The sequence below is a fragment of the Oncorhynchus mykiss genome, chromosome 13 (genome assembly GCF_013265735.2).
Source record: "Oncorhynchus mykiss isolate Arlee chromosome 13, USDA_OmykA_1.1, whole genome shotgun sequence".
Taxonomy (NCBI): Eukaryota; Metazoa; Chordata; class Actinopteri; order Salmoniformes; family Salmonidae; genus Oncorhynchus; species Oncorhynchus mykiss.
Window position 1 is genome coordinate 65,010,832 of NC_048577.1, and position 24,294 is coordinate 65,035,125.

Below are 24,294 nucleotides of genomic sequence, written 5' to 3' on the forward strand. Positions count from 1 at the left end.
TCTGCACAACGCATCACCGGGGGCAAACTACCTGCCCTCCAGGACACCTACACCACCCGATGTTACAGGAAGGCCATAAAGATCATCAAGGACATCAAACACCCGAGCCACTGCCTGTTCACCCCGCTATCATCCAGAAGGCGAGGTCAGTACAGGTGCATCAAAGCTGGGACCGAGAGACTGAAAAACAGCTTCTATCTCAAGGCCATCAGACTGTTAAACAGCCACCACTAACATTGAGTGGCTGCTACATTGACACTGAATCAACTCCAGTCACTTTAATAATGGGAATTGATGGGAAATGATGTAAATATATCACTAGCCACTTTAAACAATGCTACCTTATATAATGTTACTTACCCTACATTATTAATCTCATATGCATACGTATATACTGTACTCTATATCATCGACTGCATCCTTATGTAATACATGTATCACTAGCCACTTTAACTATGCCACTTTGTTTACATACTCATCTCATATGTATGTACTGTACTCGATACCATCTACTGTATCTTGCCTATGCTGCTCTGTACCATCACTCATTCATATATCCTTATGTACATATTCTTACACTGTGTACATATTCTTACCCTTACACTGTGTATAAGACAGTAGTTTTGGAATTGTTAGTTAGAGTACTTGTTGGTTATTACTGCATTGTCGGAACTAGAAGCACAAGCATTTCGCTACACTCGCATTAACATCTGCTAACCATGTGTATGTGACAAATACAATTTGATTTGATTTAATGTACCAGTACACCACTTGGACAGGATGCTAGTCTACCCCCAATCTAGCTCCTTAATGTACCAGTACACCACTTGGACAGGATGCTAGTCTACCCCCAATCTAGCTCCTTAATGCACCAGTACACCACTTGGACAGGATGCTAGTCTACCCCCAATCTAGCTCCTTAATGCACCAGTACACCACTTGGACAGGATGCTAGTCTACCCCCAATCTAGCTCCTTAATGCACCAGTACACCACTTGGACAGGATGCTAGTCTACCCCCAATCTAGCTCCTTAATGCACCAGTACACCACTTGGACAGGATGCTAGTCTACCCCCAATCTAGCTCCTTAATGCACCAGTACACCACTTGGACAGGATGCTAGTCTACCCCCAATCTAGCTCCTTAATGCACCAGTACGCCACTTGGACAGGATGCGAGTCTACCCCCAATCTAGCTCCTTAATGCACCAGTACACCACTTGGACAGGATGCGAGTCTACCCCCAATCTAGCTCCTTAATGCTGAGCGTCAAGCAGTGACGCATTAGGACAAATCTTTACAGTCTTCGGTGTGACTCAGCTGGGGATTGAACTCATAACCCTTCACATTCTGAGGGCAGACCTCTAACCACAAGGCCACTGAGTCAGACAAAAGAAGAACGTGATCTGCTTTATATCCTAAAGTAAGTAGAGTGGGTGTGGAGGGGGTGGAGGGAGAGAGGAGAGGGAGAGAGCATATGTGTAACAATGTACACATGCACATGTGTGTGTGACTGTCAGATGTGGGGGGTGTGGTGGGATACAGATGGTCGCGGGTTGATGATATCACAATGTCATGACTAGAGTGTATCTGCCATTGATACATTCCGTAGATTATAAATGACTGTCAAATAACTGTCAGCTTTGATTCAACTGAAGATGTTGCAGGGCCTCCCTTTCCAGCAGGACCTGAGCCAGGAGGACCTCAGCAGGACCTGAGCCAGGAGGACCTCAGCAAGACCTGAGCCAGGAGAACCTCAGCAGGACCTGAGCCAGGAGGCCCTCAGCAGGACCTGAGCCAGGAGGACCTCAGCAGGACCTGAGCCAGGAGGACCTCAGCAGGACCTGAGCCAGGAGGACCTCAGCAGGACCTGAGCCAGGAGGACCTCAGCAGGACCTGAGCCAGGAGGACCTCAGCAGGACCTGAGCCAGGAGGACCTCAGCAGGACCTGAGCCAGGAGGACCTCAGCAGGACCTGAGCCAGGAGGACCTCAGCAGGACCTGAGCCAGGAGGACCTCAGCAGGACAGTTTCCAACCAGACAGTTTCTGGACAAACCACCCGCAACAGCTGCAAAATTAACACTTCTATGTCTAGTACTGACCTCTAGTAGAACTCTACCATGTCTAGTACTGACCTCTAGTAGAACTCTACTATGTCTAGTACTGACCTCTAGTAGAACTCTACCATGTCTAGTACTGACCTCTAGTAGAACTCTACTATGTCTAGTACTGACCTCTAGTAGAACTCTACCATGTCTAGTACTGACCTCTAGTAGAACTCTACCATGTCTAGTACTGACCTCTAGTAGAACTCTACTATGTCTAGTACTGACCTCTAGTAGAACTCTACCATGTCTAGTACTGGCAGGTAGCAGAACTCTACTATGTCTAGTACTGACCTCTAGTAGAACTCTACCATGTCTAGTACTGGCAGGTAGCAGAACTCTACTATGTCTAGTACTGACCTCTAGTAGAACTCTACCATGTCTAGTACTGACCTCTAGTAGAACTCTACTATGTCTAGTACTGACCTCTAGTAGAACTCTACCATGTCTAGTACTGACCTCTAGTAGAACTCTACCATGTCTAGTACTGACCTCTAGTAGAACTCTACCATGTCTAGTACTGACCTCTAGTAGAACTCTACCATGTCTAGTACTGACCTCTAGTAGAACTCTACCATGTCTAGTACTGACCTCTAGTAGAACTCTACTATGTCTAGTACTGACCTCTAGTAGAACTCTACCATGTCTAGTACTGACCTCTAGTAGAACTCTACCATGTCTAGTACTGACCTCTAGTAGAACTCTACCATGTCTAGTACTGACCTCTAGTAGAACTCTACCATGTCTAGTACTGACCTCTAGTAGAACTCTACCATGTCTAGTACTGACCTCTAGTAGAACTCTACCATGTCTAGTACTGACCTCTAGTAGAACTCTCCCATGTCTAGTACTGACCTCTAGTAGAACTCTACCATGTCTAGTACTGACCTCTAGTAGAACTCTACCATGTCTAGTACTGACCTCTAGTAGAACTCTACCATGTCTAGTACTGACCTCTAGTAGAACTCTACCATGTCTAGTACTGACCTCTAGTAGAACTCTACCATGTCTAGTACTGACCTCTAGTAGAACTCTACCGTGTCTAGTACTGACCTCTAGTAGAACTCTACCATGTCTAGTACTGACCTCTAGTAGAACTCTACCGTGTCTAGTACTGACCTCTAGCAGAACTCTACCATGTCTAGTACTGACCTCTTGTAGAACTCTACCATGTCTAGTACTGACCTCTAGTAGAACTCTACCATGTCTAGTACTGGCCTCTAGTAGAACTCTACCATGTCTAGTACTGACCTCTAGTAGAACTCTCCCATGTCTAGTACTGACCTCTAGTAGAACTCTACCATGTCTAGTACTGACCTCTAGTAGAACTCTACCATGTCTAGTACTGACCTCTAGTAGAACTCTACCATGTCTAGTACTAACCTCTAGTAGAACTCTACCATGTCTAGTACTGGCCTCTAGCAGAACTCTACCATGTCTAGTACTGACCTCTAGTAGAACTCTACCATGTCTAGTACTGGCCTCTAGCAGAACTCTACCATGTCTAGTACTGACCTCTAGTAGAACTCTACCATGTCTAGTACTGACCTCTAGTAGAACTCTACCATGTCTAGTACTGACCTCTAGTAGAACTCTACCATGTCTAGTACTGACCTCTAGTAGAACTCTACCATGTCTAGTACTGACCTCTAGTAGAACTCTACCATGTCTAGTACTGACCTCTAGTAGAACTCTACCATGTCTAGTACTGGCCTCTAGCAGAACTCTACCATGTCTAGTACTGGCCTCTAGCAGAACTCTCCCATGTCTAGTACTGGCCTCTAGCAGAACTCTACCATGTCTAGTACTGACCTCTAGTAGAACTCTACCATGTCTAGTACTGACCTCTAGTAGAACTCTACCATGTCTAGTACTGACCTCTAGTAGAACTCTACCATGTCTAGTACTGACCTCTAGTAGAACTCTACCATGTCTAGTACTGACCTCTAGTAGAACTCTACCATGTCTAGTACTGACCTCTAGTAGAACTCTACCATGTCTAGTACTGACCTCTAGTAGAACTCTACCATGTCTAGTACTGACCTCTAGTAGAACTCTACCATGTCTAGTACTGGCCTCTAGCAGAACTCTACCATGTCTAGTACTGGCCTCTAGCAGAACTCTCCCATGTCTAGTACTGGCCTCTAGCAGAACTCTACCATGTCTAGTACTGACCTCTAGTAGAACTCTACCATGTCTAGTACTGACCTCTAGTAGAACTCTACTATGTCTAGTACTGACCTCTAGTAGAACTCTACCATGTCTAGTACTGACCTCTAGTAGAACTCTACCATGTCTAGTACTGGTCTCTAGCAGAACTCTACCATGTCTAGTACTGGCCTCTAGCAGAACTCTCCCATGTCTAGTACTGGCCTCTAGCAGAACTCTACTATGTCTAGTACTGACCTCTAGCAGAACTCTCCATTTCCATGCTCCACCCAACTGTTAAATGACACACCATATAGCCCAGGGGCCTAAGAAATGCCTACCTAAGAACATTATTAGAGCCAATGCCTTAAATCTGCGCCCCCAAATATTGTTGTTGTAGTATATACAGTACCAGTCAAAAGTTTGGACACACCTACTCATTCAAGGGTTTTTATATATTTAAAAACAGTTCAGCTAGTATCTTAGACTTGGCTATGTTGACAGTCTCAAAACCAATCCTAGTTCAGCTAGTATCTTAGACTTGGCTATGTTGACAGTATCAAAACCAATCCTAGTTCAGCTAGTATCTTAGACTAGGCTATGTTGACAGTATCAAAACCAATCCTAGTTCAGCTAGTATCTTAGACTAGGCTATGTTGACAGTATCAAAACCAATCCAGTTATGTGTCAGTAAATTGCATCACCATGCTTCAGTCTCCACCTTGGTGTTGTTGACATTCTCCTCAGGCCCCCTCAGTTTCCTGAGTGAGTCCCAGTAGTAAGCTAGTGTTGGTCTATAGGTCTATAGGTCTACCTGGTCTGGAAGGAGAGGTGGAAGCCTCACAGCCTATAGGTCTACCTGGTCTGGAAGGAGAGGTGGAAGCCTCACAGCCTATAGGTCTATAGGTCTACCTGGCCTGGAAGGAGAGGTGGAAACCTCACAGCCTATAGGCCTATAGGTCTACCTGGCCTGGAAGTAGAGGTGGAAGCCTCACAGCCTATAGGTCTATAGGTCTACCTGGCCTGGAAGGAGAGGTGGAAGCCTCACAGCCTATAGGTCTACCTGGCCTGGAAGGAGAGGTGGGAGCCTCACAGCCTATAGGTCTACCTGGCCTGGAAGGAGAGGTGGAAGCCTCACAGCCTATAGGTCTACCTGGTCTGGAAGGAGAGGTGGAAGCCTCACAGCCTATAGGTCTATAAGTCTACCTGGTCTGGAAGGAGAGGAGGAAGCCTCACAGCCTATAGGTCTATAGGTCTACCTGGTCTGGAAGGAGAGGTGGAAGCCTCACAGCCTATAGGTCTACCTGGTCTGGAAGGAGAGGTGGAAGCCTCACAGCCTATAGGTCTACCTGGTCTGGAAGGAGAGGTGGAAGCCTCACAGCCTATAGGTCTACCTGGTCTGGAAGGAGAGGTGGAAGCCTCACAGCCTATAGGTCTACCTGGTCTGGAAGGAGAGGTGGAAGCCTCACAGCCTATAGGTCTATAAGTCTACCTGGTCTGGAAGGAGAGGAGGAAGCCTCACAGCCTATAGGTCTATAGGTCTACCTGGTCTGGAAGGAGAGGTGGAAGCCTCACAGCCTATAGGTCTACCTGGCCTGGAAGGAGAGGTGGGAGCCTCACAGCCTATAGGTCTACCTGGCCTGGAAGGAGAGGTGGAAGCCTCACAGCCTATAGGTCTACCTGGTCTGGAAGGAGAGGTGGAAGCCTCACAGCCTATAGGTCTATAAGTCTACCTGGTCTGGAAGGAGAGGAGGAAGCCTCACAGCCTATAGGTCTATAGGTCTACCTGGTCTGGAAGGAGAGGTGGAAGCCTCACAGCCTATAGGTCTACCTGGTCTGGAAGGAGAGGTGGAAGCCTCACAGCCTATAGGTCTACCTGGTCTGGAAGGAGAGGTGGAAGCCTCACAGCCTATAGGTCTATAGGTCTACCTGGTCTGGAAGGAGAGGTGGAAGCATATCTCTGGATCATACCGTACATGTATAAAGTAAACTATACATTCAGAGAGACACTGTATTCAGAGACATACTGTGAGTAAGATATATATATTGTATAGTGTCTGAGTCTCCAGCTAACTGGGGTCTTTCTCTGTTGTAAATTATATCCAGAATTCATCAAATTCCATAACAGTCACACCGTATTGTTCTTTTTCATTGACGTCATGCAACCTCAAAAAAAATCTTTATTTGTCCTACTTCCTCATTGATTTCTTTTATTTTTTGAATTTTACCCCTTTTTCTCCCCAATTTCGTGGTATCCAATTGTTGTAGTAGCTACTATCTTGTCTCAACGCTACAACTCCCGTACGGGCTCGGGAGAGACGAAGGCTGAATGTCATGCGTCCTCCGATACACAACCCAACCAGCCGTACTGCTTCTTAACACAGCACACCTCCAACCCGGAAGCCAGCCGCACCAATGTGTCGGAGGCTACACCGTGCACCTGGCAACCTTGGCTAGCGCGCACTGCGCCCGGCCCGCCACAGGAGTCGCTGGTGCGCGATGAGACAAGGAGATCCCTACCGACCAATCCCTCCCTAACCTGGACGACGCTAGGCCAATTGTGCGTCGCCCCACGGACCTCCCGGTCGCGGCCGGTTACGACAGAGCCTGGGCACGAACCCAGGGACTCTGATGGCACAGCTGGCAGTACAGTACAGCGCCCTTAACCACTGCGCCACCCGGGAGGCCCTCCTCATTGATTTCTAAGCAGCACACCCTGGTAACAAATGGCCTTCAGAGAACTTATGAGAGAAATGAAGAATTCCCCCCAAAAATAACCACATAGTGGTGGAGGTGTGGCTAACTATCAATGTAACGTATGGATCTGTTCGTCCCTGCATCTAACAGACTAGAACTGATAGTCTTGGGCCCTGTTCAGTAAGGGGCATGACATCCCAAAATGTTTTGTAACACAACATGAATATCTGTCTTCTTAGAGAGACAGGTAATACCTTCTCGTTTCGAAACGTTTCCACCTTCTGAACACTACCCAGGTAATGACTAGTCTAGCAGGTTTCCAGAGTAGAGTGGTTATTTACATGGGGCCGAGGCCTGCCGCCAAACCATCAGTGGCCCTGTGCCCCGTTTCACTCTGTGGCCCCTGGCTGTGTGGTTGTGTGGCCCCTGGCTGTGTGGCACCTGGGCTGCTCTCAACTCAGTCTCTCACCACAGAGAGAAGAGGCTGCCAGCACTGTCACACAGTGACAGACACAGGTTGTGTCTCAAGTTGCACTCCATTCCCTAAATAGTGACCAGGCTGGTCAAAAGTAGTGCACTACATAGGGAATAGAGTGCCATTTGGGACAGAAGACAGAGAGCTGATAGAACCACTGTTCATTTAAGAGGGGGGATTTTACCAGACAACACGCCCCAGCGTCATCAAACCAGATAAACTGGTTGGAATAGAGAAGCATTTGAGGAGACATCTTAGGACCTTTGGGGAGATTCCAACACTCTACCTCAGTGCATTTACAACTGCCACAAATTAGATTTATAAAACATGTTTGTTACTACTTCCTGTTCTGGTTTAAATAAGGAAGTCTCTGTTTGTTTCCCCGGAGGACTGTTCACTACAATCAATCCCAGCATAGATGGCAGGCCCCAGGAATCACACTGGACCACAATGGGAAACTCCCGGGACACAAAACAACCTGGAGGTACCCTGCCGTTCAAAAGTCTGGGGTCACTTAGAATTGTCCTTGTTTTTGAAAGAAAAGCATTTTTTTTTTGTCCATTAAAATAACATCAAATTGATCAGAGATACAGTGTATACATTGTTGTAAATTGCTATTGTAGTTGGAAATTTGCTGATTTCATGTGGAATATTTACACAGGTGCGGAGAGGCCCATTATCAGCAACCATCACTCCTGTGTTCCACTGGCACGTTGTGTTAGCTAATCCAAGTTTAGCATTTTAAAAGGCTAATTGATCATTAGAAAACCCTTTTGCAATCATGTTAGCACAGCTGAAAACTGTTGCCCTGATTAAAGAAGCAATAAAACTGGCCTTCTTTAGACTAGTTGAGTATCTGGAGCATCTGGAGTGTGTGTGTGCTTGGTGTGAATGGTGTGTGTGTGCGTGGTATGTGTGTGTGAGTGATGTGTGTATGTGTGTGCATGTGTGAGTGGTGTGTGTATGTGTGTGTGTGTGCATGTGTGAGTGGTGTGTGTATGTGTGTGTGTGCATGTGTATAACCTGGATGTTTATAGGGAGTTATGAGAGTAATGTGTCCAGAAACACTGAAAGGAGCTGAACCACCATTAGTACAGACAGATGGAGAGATAATCCCTGTTCTACTTCCTGACTAACAGACCCTCTACTATCCCAGACTATTACTACCTTCTAACAGACCCTCTACTACCCCAGACTATTACTACCTTCTAACAGACCCTCTACTACCCCAGACTATTACTACCTTCTAACAGACCCTCTACTACCCCAGACTATTACTACCTTCTAACACCCTGCTACTGCACCTCACCCCTCTAACTCTCCCCTATTCATCACCCTGTTACTACACCTCACCCCTCTACCTCTCCTCTACCTCTCCTCTACCTCTTCTCTATTCATCACCCTGTTACTACACCTCACCCCTCTACCTCTCCTCTACCTCTCCTCTATTCATCACCCTGTTACTACACCTCACCCCTCTACCTCTCCTCTATTCATCACCCTGTTACTGCACCTCACCCCTCTACCTCTCCTCTATTCATCACCCTGTTACTGCACCTCACCCCTCTACCTCTCCTCTACCTCTCCTCTATTCATCACCCTGTTACTGCACCTCACTCCTCTACCTCTCCTCTACCTCTCCTCTACCTCTTCTCTATTCATCACCCTGTTACTGCACCTCACCCCTCTACCTCTCCTCTACCTCTCCTATATTCGTCACCCTGTTACTGCACCTCACCCCTCTACCTCTCCTCTATTCATCACCCTGTTACTACACCTCACCCCTCTACCTCTCCTCTATTCATCACCCTGTTACTGCACCTCACCCCTCTACCTCTCCTCTACCTCTCCTCTATTCATCACCCTGTTACTGCACCTCACCCCTCTACCTCTCCTCTACCTCTCCTCTACCTCTCCTCTATTCATCACCCTGTTACTGCACCTCACCCCTCTACCTCTCCTCTACCTCTCCTCTATTCATCACCCTGTTACTGCACCTCACCCCTCTACCTCTCCTCTACCTCTCCTCTATTCATCACCCTGTTACTGCACCTCACCCCTCTACCTCTCCTCTACCTCTCCTCTACCTCTTCGCTATTCATCACCCTGTTACTGCACCTCACCCCTCTACCTCTCCTCTATTCATCACCCTGTTACTGCACCTCACCCCTCTACCTCTCCTCTACCTCTTCGCTATTCATCACCCTGTTACTGCACCTCACCCCTCTACCTCTCCTCTACCTCTCCTCTACCTCTCCTCTATTCATCACCCTGTTACTACACCTCACCCCTCTACCTCTCCTCTACCTCTCCTCTATTCATCACCCTGTTACTGCACCTCACCCCTCTACCTCTCCTCTACCTCTCCTCTACCTCTCCTCTATTCATCACCCTGTTACTACACCTCACCCCTCTACCTCTCCTCTACCTCTCCTCTACCTCTTCGCTATTCATCACCCTGTTACTGCACCTCACCCCTCTACCTCTCCTCTACCTCTCCTCTATTCATCACCCTGTTACTGCACCTCACCCCTTTACCATTTCTCTATTCCATCACCCCTGTTACTACACCCCCCCACTTCCATTCCATCCACCCCCTCTAAACCCCCACTTCAATTCCATCACCCCCCGCCACACTCCACGGGCTGGAAGCAGGTCACCACCAGAAGGGACCAGGCTCCACCACCAGTCACCCCCTACCAGGACTGGGGGATCATAAGGGGATAGAGCCCCCCCCAGGGCGTGTGATTTTACTGGGACAGATGATGAACCCTCCATTAACAAAGGAAACCTTTGTTGCGTGTAAAATAAGCTGGTAGTTGTTATTTACCGAACTGGATAACAACAGACCACTACAGTGATATTTACAGAGTCCATAACAACAGACCACTACAGTCATATTTACAGAGTCCATAACAACATACCACTACAGTGATATTTACAGAGTCCATAACAACATACCACTACAGTCATATTTACAGAGTCCATAACAACATACCACTACAGTGATATTTACAGAGTCCATAACAACAGACCACTACAGTCATATTTACAGAGTCCGTAACAACAGACCACTACAGTGATATTTACAGAGTCCATAACAACAGACCACTACAGTCATATTTACAGAGTCCATAACAACATCCCACTACAGTGATATTTACAGAGTCCATAACAACAGACCACTACAGTGATATTTACAGAGTCCATAACAACATACCACTACAGTGATATTTACAGAGTCCATAACAACAGACCACTACAGTGATATTTACAGAGTCCATAACAACAGACCACTACAGTGATATTTACAGAGTCCATAACAACAGACCACTACAGTGATATTTAGAGAGTCCATAACAACAGACCACTACAGTGATATTTACAGAGTCCATAACAACATACCACTACAGTCATATTTACAGAGTCCATAACAACAGACCACTACAGTGATATTTACAGAGTCCATAACAACATACCACTACAGTCATATTTACAGAGTCCATAACAACAGACCACTACAGTGATATTTACAGAGTCCATAACAACAGACCACTACAGTCATATTTACAGAGTCCATAACAACAGACCACAACATTGTAGCTAGAAGGACTGGGGTTATACAAGACAAATAGCTACTAGCTGTATTGAATATTGAAAAACAACATTTTAATGGGGGACTGGCATGAAAATGGAAGCTACGCACACTGACCTCAAGTTACAATTCTGCCCTTTAGCCAACTGTACCAGTGTACAGGACTCTACTGAGCTGTGTCCTGGTATCTTACCAAGCTGTTGAGGCCACCCAGAGTGTGGTTGGCATTGTGGAGGGAGTAGGTCAGCTGATACACCCCGTCATTGGTCTGACTGTTACCATAGAAACCCACTCCAACAGCAGAGCTGCAACAGAAGAAATAAACATTAAAAACAGAGAACTTTTTAACATTTCTTCATGTTCACATTGGAACTAAATCTTGGTCCAAATCAAGTAACAAACAAAATTGCTTTTACAAAATAGTCGCGGGAAAGATTTGAGGGGAGGGGCACTTTGTTTCATCTTCATCTGTAACTCAATCAAACCAATAAAAACGGCTGAATCAAAGGCACAAAGAAGAGTGCTATTGAACTGAGATGTATCCCACAATACTGCCTGTCTGCCATATGCAGCCTATTACACTGCAGCTCTCTATAGGAAGAAGAGAGGTCTCTGAAGGGTGATTATAGCTCTCGCCTTTCCTTCTCTCTTTTCTCCAATATCTCCTCCTTCTTTCCTTCCTTCCGCTCATCTGTCTCCTCACCCCGTCGCTAGACTTCACACTGAGCAACATGTGTCATTGTGTCGTCGTGACACATTGGTTAAATATATCCTCTTTCTCTGTAGAGGAAACGTCTCTCTCTCTCAAGTACAGGACACTTTGATACCCTGTTTCACACAACTGAGCCAAGCTGAGCTGCAATGGCATGGTTACCTCTATACCAGGCGGTGTCAGAGGACCTGTATCCCAGAATGGACAGGCTGCTCTGACATGGATAATGACTCCAGTACATCACTGGGACCCAGCTCCCTGCCATCCAGGACCTCTATACCAGGCGGTGTCAGAGGACCTGTATCCCAGAATGGACAGGCTGCTCTGACATGGATAATGACTCCAGTACATCACTGGGGCCCAGCTCCCTGCCATCCAGGACCTCTATACCAGGCGGTGTCAGAGGACCTGTATCCCAGAATGGACAGGCTGCTCTGACATGGATAATGACTCCAGTACATCACTGGGACCCAGCTCCCTGCAATCCAGGACCTATATACCAGGCGGTGTCAGAGGACCTGTATCCCAGAATGGACAGGCTCCTCTGACATGGATAGCGACTCCAGTACATCACTGGGACCCAGCTCCCTGCCATCCAGGACCTCTATACCAGGCGGTGTCAGAGGAAGGCCCTAAAAAAGACTCTAGCCACCCAAGTCATAGTTGGTTGACTCTGCTACCGCACAGCAAGCGGTACCAATGCACCATATATACAGTGCATTCGGAAAGTATTCAGACCCCTTCACTTTTTCCACATTTTGTTATATGACAGCCTTATTATAAAATAGATTAAATACATTTTTTCCCTCATCAATCTACACACAATACCCCATAATGACATTTTGAAATGCACATTTTTGGTACCCTTCCCCAGATCTGTGTTTCAACACAATCCTGTCTCTGAACTCTACGGACAATTCCTTCAACCCCATTGCTTGGTTCTTGCTCTGACATACACTGTCAACTGTGGGACCTCATATAGACAGGTGTGTGTCTTTCCTAATCATCATGTAGGTGGACTCCAATCAAGTTGTAAAAAAGTGTTCTAATCACCCCGGTTTGAGCGAACACTGCAGAGACCACTGTTGAATGATCACACTCGTGTGTTCGTACGTGTCAACGGGTTAAATCAACCCAAATCCCCAAAACCACAGCCCCAAGGAACGAGACACAGACAGAAACCTGTCTGGCACCATGCATTCTCAACCTTCCTTTAGGCTGTGTTGTAACAGGACACGTTTGCCTAGACATTACAATGCTACTACCTCCCAGTAGACCTGTACTCATGTCCCCCATTAATAATTATACTTGTCCATCACATCTGGTACCAGTGAGGTCATTATGTAAGAGGTCATAGGTTAGACACACTGGGACAGGTTTTAGGGAGGTTCTGTGTCCCTGAGGATGTAAGTCATCAATCACTGTATTGGACAGTGTCACACCCTGACCATAGTTTGCTTTGTATGTTTCTATGTTTTGTTTGGTCAGGGTGTGATCTGAGTGGGCATTCTATGTTGTGTGTCTAGTTTGTCTGTTTCTGTGTTTGGCCTGATATGCCTCAATCAGAGGCAGGTGTTAGTCATTGTCTCTGATTGGGAACCATATTTAGGTAGCCTGTTTGGTGTTGGGTTTTGTGGGTGATTGTCTCCTGTGTCAGTATTTGTACCACATGGGACTGTTTCGGGTTTTCACGGTTCTTGTAGTTTATTCATGTATAGTTTCTTTATTAAAGAACCATGAATTATAACCACGCTGCATTTTGGTCCGCCTCTCCTTCCCAGGAAGAATCCCGTTACAGACAGAGCAGACCAGGATCTCTGTCATGGTGCACCAACCCCCATCCCACCCTGTATGCACACTGACCTTCATATCCATCAGTCATTCACTAGCTGCCAATGTTCTAGTCTGGTCACTAACTGCACATGTTCTAGAGTCTGGTCACTAACTAACTGCCAATGTTCTGGAGTCTGGTCACTAACTAACTGCCAATGTTCTGGAGTCTGGTGACTAACTGCACATGTTCTAGAGTCTGGTCACTAACTAACTGCCAATGTTCTGGAGTCTGGTCACTAACTAACTGCCAATGTTCTGGAGTCTGGTCACTAACTAACTGCCAATGTTCTGGAGTCTGGTCACTAACTAACTGCCAATGTTCTGGAGTCTGGTGACTAACTAACTGCACATGTTCTAGAGTCTGGTCACTAACTAACTGCCAATGTTCTGGAGTCTGGTCACTAACTAACTGCCAATGTTCTGGAGTCTGGTCACTAACTAACTGCACATGTTCTAGAGTCTGGTCACTAACTAACTGCCAATGTTCTGGAGTCTGGTCACTAACTGCACATGTTCTAGAGTCTGGTCACTAACTAACTGCCAATGTTCTGGAGTCTGGTCACTAACTAACTGCCAATGTTCTGGAGTCTGGTCACTAACTAACTGCACATGTTCTAGAGTCTGGTCACTAACTAACTGCCAATGTTCTGGAGTCTGGTCACTAACTAACTGCCAATGTTCTGGAGTCTGGTGACTAACTAACTGCACATGTTCTAGAGTCTGGTCACTAACTAACTGCCAATGTTCTGGAGTCTGGTCACTAACTAACTGCCAATGTTCTAGAGTCTGGTCACTAACTAACTGCCTATTTTCTAGAGTCTGGTCAATAACTAACTGCCAATGTTCTGGAGTCTGGTCAATAACTAACTGCCTATTTTCTAGAGTCTGGTCACTAACTAACTGCCAATGTTCTAGAGTCTGGTCACTAACTAACTGCCAATGTTCTAGAGTCTGGTCACTAACTAACTGCCAATGTTCTGGAGTCTGGCCAGGAAAACAGAGAGAGGGAGAGTAGCAGAGCAGAGAAATGTGTGATTCAACACATTTAAATCATTGTTACTAGGTAGAACACTTTACTTCTGATGTAACCACCTACATTTTTGGTTTAATATGTTCAATGAACCACTTGTGGAGTATCACCACCTGCTGCAATAAAAGCATTATATTACGGTCCACACCACAGAATGAATACAAGACATCTTTAAACAGATGCAGGCGGCCAGATGGACAGAACAAGCATACTGTTATCACCCCCCACCGGAGAGCCAGAGGCAGGGAGGGGGGGGAGTGGGAGAGGTGTTATGACGGAAACACATCCTGTAAGAGTGTGTGTGTGTGTGTGTGTGTGTGTGTGTGTGTGTGTGTGGGACAGAGAGAGAGAGAGAGGGAGAGAGAGAGATGTACCACTGTGCACCCTGTCTCTGGAGCATCATAACCATGATTGATACCAGTCTGTATCTCTACCATCCATTACTCCAGAACCCTGAGACTAGGATGGTCTGTATCTCTACCATCCATTACTCCAGAACCCTGAGACTAGGATGGTCTGTATCTCTACCATCCATTACTCCAGAACCCTGAGACTAGGATGGTCTGTATCTCTACCATCCATTACTCCAGAACCCTGAGACTAGGATGGTCTGTATCTCTACCATCCATTACTCCAGAACCCTGAGACTAGGATGGTCTGTATCTCTACCGTCCATTACTCCAGAACCCTGAGACTAGGATGGTCTGTATCTCTACAGTCCATTACTCCAGCATGCCCTGAGACTAGGATGGTCTGTATCTCTACCGTCCATTACTCCAGCACCCTGAGACTAGGATGGTCTGTATCTCTACAGTCCATTACTCCAGCATGCCCTGAGACTAGGATGGTCTGTATCTCTACCGTCCATTACTCCAGCATACCCTGGCATTATCACACCTGATTCCACTAGTCAAAGGTTTGATGATGAGTTAGTGGAATCGGGTGTGTAAAACGTGCCCCCTCTGTGTCCCCAGGACCAGGGTTAAATAACACTGAGCTATAGAGGTACAGTGCTGCTACACACATGACTTCAAAGTGGTTGTTTTCTCCCAGCTGCACTTGATCGGGATTGCCTCCTTGGCACAATGTAACCAATGGAATAGTCCCAAAAGTTCAAACCCAGCACATGCAGGCTTTATGAAATACAATTTGTACCCTGATAGCATTACTGTGCATTACTCTCTCCATCACTCTTTGCTCTCTCTGTCTCTGTCTCTCTCCCTCTCTCTCTCTGTCTCTCTCCATCACTCTCTGCTCTCTCTCTGTCTCTCTTTGTCTCTCTCCATCTCTCTCTCCATCTCTCTCCATCTCTCTCTCTCTCTCTCTCTCTCTCTCTCTCTCTCTCTCTCTCTCTCTCTCTCTCTCTCTCTCTCTCTCTCCATCTCTCTCTCTCTCTCTCTCTCTCTCTCTCTCTCTCTGTCTCTGTCTCTCCATCTCTCTCTCTCTCTCTCTCTCTCACCCTCTCTCTCAGATCTGCATACAAAAGCTGCACTAAGATCTCTACTGAAGGAAGACACCTCAGCATACTTAAATCCATAAAGGACAGTCATTTATTCGCCAAGCGTTCAGTCACACCTTCGTCAGAGAGAGCAAATCACTTATCTAACTGCACCTTAGCTACTTTTGTTGTGTCGGGTGCAGATTTCTGCATTTCCTGCATGAGGATCTCTGTTTGCGTCCCAAATGCCAACCCATTTCCTATATAGTGTACACAGGGCTCTGGTCTAAAGCAGTGCACTGTATAGTGAATAGGGTGCCATTGGCCATAGGGCTCTTGTCTAAAGTAGTTTACTATTTCAAGGCTATAACCTACAACAAAATACATTATGAAGCATTTGCGAGTGGGACACAATAGGCTGGTAGGGCCATAAAGCTCTCAGAATTTAAATTACATTTAGTTGTATTAAATCATTATAGTCTATAAGTTGTGACTTATTTAGAATTAAATACAAAAAGAAGAATGCCATATTAGGCTCAGTCTACAGTGCCTTTAAATTCATTTTTAGAAACATGAGTTTGGCCAGTCTGTGGCTTCATGCTCATGCAATGGTTTCTGGAGATCCGGCCAGCAGAGGAGACTATCCTCTCCACACTGGCAGGGCCAAAGGGGATGCTAAACACCCCAGGCTGGGCAGAGATAGTTTATTTATGTTTTCCATACAGTAGGTAGGCCTGAAGGATTTTAGGCTAAATAACCCAATCAAAACGGAAAGCTCCTTGAAAATGAAAATATGCCAGGCCTATTGAGCCACAATCAATTACGACCTATTGTATAAATAATAAACAAAAATGAATTAAACTTTTAAGAGATCAGATTTTTTGTAAATAAAAACTTTGCTACAATGACACAGTTATCTACACACCTCATTCCTTTCTTTTAGCACGTAAGAAGTATCCCATCATGCTTTTGGGATACGTGTCTTTTCAGATTCCGTAATGAATCTTTAGTTGTGGACACTTGTCACGTCGGCATGAAGGATCGAGAGACAGGAGCAGGAATGCGTAATAGTTTTCTAAAATGAAGCCTAAATTATGGCGTGCCGTGTAAAGGCACGGGGACGAAGACCAAACAAACACGTAACAAAACCCAGGGTTGAAACCCTAACAAAAGAGCGAGGAGCACCTCGAATAAATGACACGCCCCCACAATGATGAACACACGGGACGAGACCCGTAATCATCTGCGCAATCCACAAGGGCACGAAAGACCAAACACACAGCACAGGCACTCACACACACCAACAGACATAGATACAATAATCTACCGCCCAATGGAAACCAAAGGGCACATATATACAAATACAATCAGTGGGAATAGGGGCCAGGTGTGCGTAATGAATGTTCTGGAGGGATCTGTGACAACACTACATTACCTCACTCCCTCTCTTGGTCCTCCTTATCTTTGTAAGTGACCTTGATTTAACACCTGTGTGTTCACCAGTTTCTTTATGAACATATTTAGTGAACTCCATGACAGTAGCTAAAGCAAGGAGCGATAGCAGCACACAAATGCATGCTGGGCCGGACATGCCCTGAGCTGGTGAACTGAGCGCTACTGGAGCGGAAGAGAAGAGATCTGCACACCAGTCAAATTGGGCGAGCTCCGCTCCTCACTCCAGCCCCACTCCGCTCCACTCCAGCTCCACCCCAGCTCCACTCCACTCCTCTCTCCAGCTCCACTCCACTCCTCTCTCCAGCTCCACTCCAGCTCCACTCCGCTCCATTCCAGCTCCACTCCACTCCTCTCTCCAGCTCCACTTCACTCCACTCCTCTCTCCAGCTCCACTCCTCTCTCCAGCTCCACTCCACTCCTCGCTCCACTTCACTCCACTCCTCTCTCCAGCTCCACTCCACTCCTCGCTCCACTTCACTCCACTCCTCACTCCACTTCACTCCGCTCCTCACTCCAGCTCCACTCCGCTCCACTCCAGCTCCACTCCAGCTCCACTCCACTCCTCTCTCCAGCTCCACTCCACTCCTCGCTCCACTTTACTCCACTCCTCGCTCCACTTCACTCCACTCCTCTCTCCAGCTCCACTCCTCTCTCCAGCTCCACTCCACTCTTCGCTCCACTTCACTCCACTCTTCGCTCCACTCCTCTCTCCAGCTCCACTCCACTCCAGCTCCACTCCACTCCTCTCTCCAGCTCCACTCCACTCCTCGCTCCACTTCACTCCACTCCAGCTCCACTCCTCTCTCCAGCTCCACTCCACTCCTCTCTCCAGCTCCACTCCACTCACATACTCTGACTCAATGATACAACAGTCACTACCTCCACCCATACCATCTAACATGTTAGGCCTGGTTGAATGATCCAACAGTCACTACCTCCACCCATACCATCTAACATGTTAGGCCTGGTTGAATGATCCAACAGTCACTACCTCCACCCATACCATCTAACATGTTAGGCCTGGTTGAATCATCTGAAAGAAATGTTATAATATCTGTACATTACAATTCTACCTGTGATTACAAAAGTACAATGATTCATTGCTTCAGCTTGAGATTAAGAATCAGTGGTAGACTTTGCAAGTGCATGAAGAGGTCAACTGTACAAAAGTCATATATGCCTGCTTGTTGAAACTATATTTTCAGTTCCTGTTGATGCTATGTTCCAGTCTTACTTCTGCTAGCACATGATAGCAATAGGAGGAAGAAGGATTGGGATAATAATAATAACCTGAACTCCGCCTAGCAGAAACATCTTATGTATTAGCAACTATTATTTATGAGTTTGTGTTGTATTAAAGTTAAGGGGCAACACCATCTTGAGAACTGAGTGTCTTGCTTGTAAATTGCTGTAAGTGTAAACTCCGGATCTCAATCCTTATTAAACAAACTAACCTCTGATCAAAGAAGTTTCCTGTGGTCTTTTGTATAACATAGGGCTGAATTCCCTTATAGATCCAACAGTCACTACCTCCACCCATACCATCTAACATGTTAGGCCTGGTTGAATGATCCAACAGTCACTACCTCCACCCATACCATCTAACATGTTAGGCCTGGTTGAATGATCCAACAGTCACTACCTCCACCCATACCATCTAACATGTTAGGCCTGGTTGAATGATACAACAGTCCAAGTTAATCAGAATAATATATTCCAATTAGAGAAGGTAATAGAATGGAATAACATGATATAACAGGAAACTGCCCGGTGACATCATCCAATCATAAAAACCCTGTGACTCATAACCCAAAGGACAGAGAAATAAAAAAGACAGGCTATTGGATTAAAGTCTTCGGGTTATAATAAAAACCATTAGACAACATAAAAACAACAGGCTATCAGTGGGCACTAGTCCTGGGGGCTGCAACGGGCATTACACACTTTTGTTCCAGCCCAGCACTAAACCCTACTAGCTATAGCGAATCAAGGACACCGTTTCCCTCCAAGGCAACGTTGAAACATCTTTCAGTAGAAGTCTCCTGTCCAACAACTCAGCCACCAGATGAGAGGAGCTACATCAGACAAACGACTGTTATTGAGCTTGTTGATTTATGGAAGACCACATCTGAAAATAACCTTGTACAGGAAACCAAACCACATTCCCAAATCACATTAACAAGAACAGGACCTCATTTAAGACCAGGACAGAGCATCCAGTCACTCAGGCTCTCGTGGAGAAGGTGAGTAGCTGAGAGGTGGAGGACGGAGGTCATTAATGTGTTAGTGTCACTAGGCCTTTCCCCTATTACAGCAACCACATGGACAATTACAGAAACCAAATCAAATTGTATTGGTCACATGCGCCGAATACAACAGGTGTAGAATTCACAGTGAAATGCTTACTTACATAAACACCATAAAACACATTCCCAAAGTTACATGACCAAGGTTCCAGGTTGGCTTGGCCATTCCCAAAGTTTACATGACCAAGGTTCCAGGTTGGCTTGGCCATTCCCAAAGTTACATGACCAAGGTTCCAGGTTGGCTTGGCCATTCCCAAAGTTATATGACCAAGGTTCCAGGTTGGCTTGGCCATTCCCAAAGTTACATGACCAAGGTTCCAGGTTGGCTTGGCGCCATTCCCAAAGTTACATGACCAAGGTTCCAGGTTGGCTTGGCCATTCCCAAAGTTACATGACCAAGGTTCCAGGTTGGCTTGGCCATTCCCAAAGTTACATGACCAAGGTTCCAGGTTGGCTTGGCCATTCCCAAAGTTACATGACCAAGGTTCCAGGTTGGCTTGGCCATTCCCAAAGTTACATGACCAAGGTTCCAGGTTGGCTTGGCGCCATTCCCAAAGTTACATGACCAAGGTTCCAGGTTGGCTTGGCGCCATTCCCAAAGTTACATGACCAAGGTTCCAGGTTGGCTTGACCGTTCCCAAAGTTACATGACCAAGGTTCCAGGTTGGCTTGGCCATTCCCAAAGTTACATGACCAAGGTTCCAGGTTGGCTTGGCCATTCCCAAAGTTACATGACCAAGGTTCCAGGTTGGCTTGGCGCCATTCCCAAAGTTACATGACCAAGGTTCCAGGTTGGCTTGGCGCCATTCCCAAAGTTACATGACCATGGTTCCAGGTTGGCTTGACCGTTCCCAAAGTTACATGACCAAGGTTCCAGGTTGGCTTGGCCATTCCCAAAGTTACATGACCAAGGTTCCAGGTTGGCTTGGCCATTCCCAAAGTTTACATGACCAAGGTTCCAGGTTGGCTTGGCCATTCCCAAAGTTACATGACCAAGGTTCCAGGTTGGCTTGGCCATTCCTAAAGTTACATGACCAAGGTTCCAGGTTGGCTTGACCATTCCCAAAGTTACATGACCAAGGTTCCAGGTTGGCTTGGCGCCATTCCCAAAGTTTACATGACCAAGGTTCCAGGTTGGCTTGGCTGTAGAAAAGGGAAACTGATATTCGCCCAAAAGTCCAGGCACACATATTACAGTTGTATTTTATTTCCTACAGGAGTAGTTAACTGAAAGCTGTGAGCCTGTTTAGTTATATCACCACAATAGTAGAGGTTTTACTAGACCAGCTGTACTGAGGAAAGGTGAAAGCCAACCAGAACCCAGACAGAAAAGGTTTCACACAGCACTTGTTGGTTAAATAAACATTTTATTATGCTTTTCAAAATTAGATAAGATAGTATTTCATATATGCTGAATGCTCTGTGATCCTGTTACAACACAAAGTCATGTTTGCAGTCTGGCCCCAGACAGTGAAAGGGTTAACACGTTTCATATCATAATACTAAGATAGTATTTCCTACAGGGGGGGGGGTAGGTTACTGAATTGTGTGAGCTTTAAAATGTTAATGGAGTGACGTTTCTATGGGAAACAGAGAGCCGTTCAGAGCCCAGACATTCAAGAGTTTACACAGCGCTCCTTGGTCAGGCTGAACAGCATCATGCCATAGCACTTAGCACCACACTAGGTTTGGTGTAAGAGAGACCAATCAGAGCTGGGCTGGCCCCCCCCCCCCCCCCCCCCCCCTGGAATGTTATCAGCTAACTAACTCAATTACCTTCAGCACTTAGAGCTCTGTCACAAGATTAAGCTCTTCACAGTGCCAACTCAATCAAGCACTTTGGCGAGGGGGAATAATTTGATGTTCTATTTCATTGGTAGGAGGAATAATTTGTTGTTCTCGTTCATTTGAAGGAGGAATCATTTGTTGTTCTCTTTCATTGGTAGGAGGAATCATTTGTTGTTCTCTTTCATTGGGAGGAGGAATCATTTGTTGTTCTCGTTCATTGGTAGGAGGAATCATTTGTTGTTCTCTTTCATTGGTAGGAGGAATCATTTGTTGTTCTATTTCATTGGTAGGAGGAATCATTTGTTGTTCTCGTTCATTGGTAGGAGGAATCATTTGTTGTTCTCTTTCATTGGGAGGAGGAATCATTTGTTGTTCTCGTTCATTGGTAGGAGGAATCATTTGTTGTTCTCTTTCATTGGTAGGAGGAATCATTTGTTGTTCTCTTTCAAGCCCTGTAGGTCCTATAGTGATGAGGTGGGCAGCCATACAGGTCCCATAGTGATGAGGTGGGCAGCCCTACAGGTCCCATAGTGATGAGGTGGGCAGTCCTACAGGTCCTATAGTGATGAGGTGGGCAGCCATACAGGTCCTATAGTGATGAGGTGGGTAGCCCTACAGGTCCCATAGTGATGAGGTGGGCAGCCCTACAGGTCCCATAGTGATGAGGTGGGCAGTCCTACAGGTCCTATAGTGATGAGGTGGGCAGCCATACAGGTCCTATAGTGATGAGGTGGGCAGCCCTACAGGTCCCATAGTGATGAGGTGGGCAGCCCAACAGGTCCCATAGTGATGAGGTGGGCAGCCCTACAGGTCCCATAGTGATGAGGTGGGCAGTCCTACAGGTCCTATAGTGATGAGGTGGGCAGCCATACAGGTCCTATAGTGATGAGGTGGGCAGCCCTACAGGTCCCATAGTGATGAGGTGGGCAGCCCAACAGGTCCCATAGTGATGAGGTGGGCAGCCCTACAGGTCCCATAGTGATGAGGTGGGCAGTCCTACAGGTCCTATAGTGATGAGGTGGGCAGCCATACAGGTCCTATAGTGATGAGGTGGGTAGCCCTACAGGTCCCATAGTGATGAGGTGGGCAGCCCTACAGGTCCCATAGTGATGAGGTGGGCAGTCCTACAGGTCCTATGAGGTGGGCAGCCATACAGGTCCTATAGTGATGAGGTGGGCAGCCCTACAGGTCCTATAGTGATGAGGTGGGCAGGTCCTATAGTGATGAGGTGGGCAGGTCCTATAGTGATGAGGTGGGCAGCCCAACAGGTCCTATAGTGATGAGGTGGGCAGCCCAACAGGTCCTATAGCGATGATGAGATGGGCAGCCCTACAGGTCCTATAGTGATGAGGTGGGCAGCCCAACAGGTCCTATAGTGATGATGAGATGGGCAGCCCAACAGGTCCTATAGTGATGAGATGGGCAGCCCTACAGGTCCTATAGTGATGAGGTGGGCAGCCCAACAGGTCCTATAGTGATGAGGTGGGCTGCCCTACTGGTCCTATAGTGATGAGGTGGGCAGCCCAACAGGTCCTATAGTGATGAGGTGGGCAGCCCTACAGGTCCTATAGTGATGAGGTGGGCAGCCCAACAGGTCCCATAGTGATGAGGTGGGCAGCCCAACAGGTCCTATAGTGATGAGGTGGGCAGCCCTACAGGTCCCATAGTGATGAGGTGGGCAGTCCTACAGGTCCTATAGTGATGAGGTGGGCAGCCATACAGGTCCTATAGTGATGAGGTGGGTAGCCCTACAGGTCCCATAGTGATGAGGTGGGCAGCCCTACAGGTCCCATAGTGATGAGGTGGGCAGTCCTACAGGTCCTATGAGGTGGGCAGCCATACAGGTCCTATAGTGATGAGGTGGGCAGCCCTACAGGTCCTATAGTGATGAGGTGGGCAGGTCCTATAGTGATGAGGTGGGCAGGTCCTATAGTGATGAGGTGGGCAGCCCAACAGGTCCTATAGTGATGAGGTGGGCAGCCCAACAGGTCCTATAGCGATGATGAGATGGGCAGCCCTACAGGTCCTATAGTGATGAGGTGGGCAGCCCAACAGGTCCTATAGTGATGATGAGATGGGCAGCCCAACAGGTCCTATAGTGATGAGATGGGCAGCCCTACAGGTCCTATAGTGATGAGGTGGGCAGCCCAACAGGTCCTATAGTGATGAGGTGGGCTGCCCTACTGGTCCTATAGTGATGAGGTGGGCAGCCCAACAGGTCCTATAGTGATGAGGTGGGCAGCCCTACAGGTCCTATAGTGATGAGGTGGGCAGCCCAACAGGTCCCATAGTGATGAGGTGGGCAGCCCAACAGGTCCTATAGTGATGAGGTGGGCAGCCCAACAGGTCCTATAGTGATGAGGTGGGCAGCCCTACAGGTCCTATAGTGATGAGGTGGGCAGGTCCTATAGTGATGAGGTGGGCAGGTCCTATAGTGATGAGGTGGGCAGGTCCTATAGTGATGAGGTGGGCAGGTCCTATAGTGATGAGGTGGGGAGGTCCTATAGTGATGAGGTGGGCAGGTCCTATAGTGATGAGGTGGGCAGGTCCTATAGGGATGAGGTGCGCAGCCCAAAATACAGATCCAAAAAGGGACTTTGTGCTTGTGGCAGTGAGACAATGCACAACTGCACATTGTGAATGTTGCAAACCACAATCTCAGAGGACAAAGGATAACGCCTCAATGGACACTGTTCTGTGCACACCGAGGACA

General features: G+C 47.0%; 1 protein-coding gene across 2 annotated transcripts in view; it reads right to left on the minus strand.

The window, feature by feature from the left end:
• Positions 1–24,294, minus strand: part of LOC118936529 (protein tweety homolog 2-like) — a 76,286-nt gene that overhangs the window by 41,656 nt on the left and 10,336 nt on the right. For both annotated transcript variants that reach the window (XM_036941966.1, XM_036941965.1), the window contains exon 3: positions 11,213–11,324. In XM_036941966.1, the coding sequence (XP_036797861.1) occupies positions 11,213–11,324 (112 nt within the window). The remainder of the gene's footprint in view (positions 1–11,212; positions 11,325–24,294) is intronic.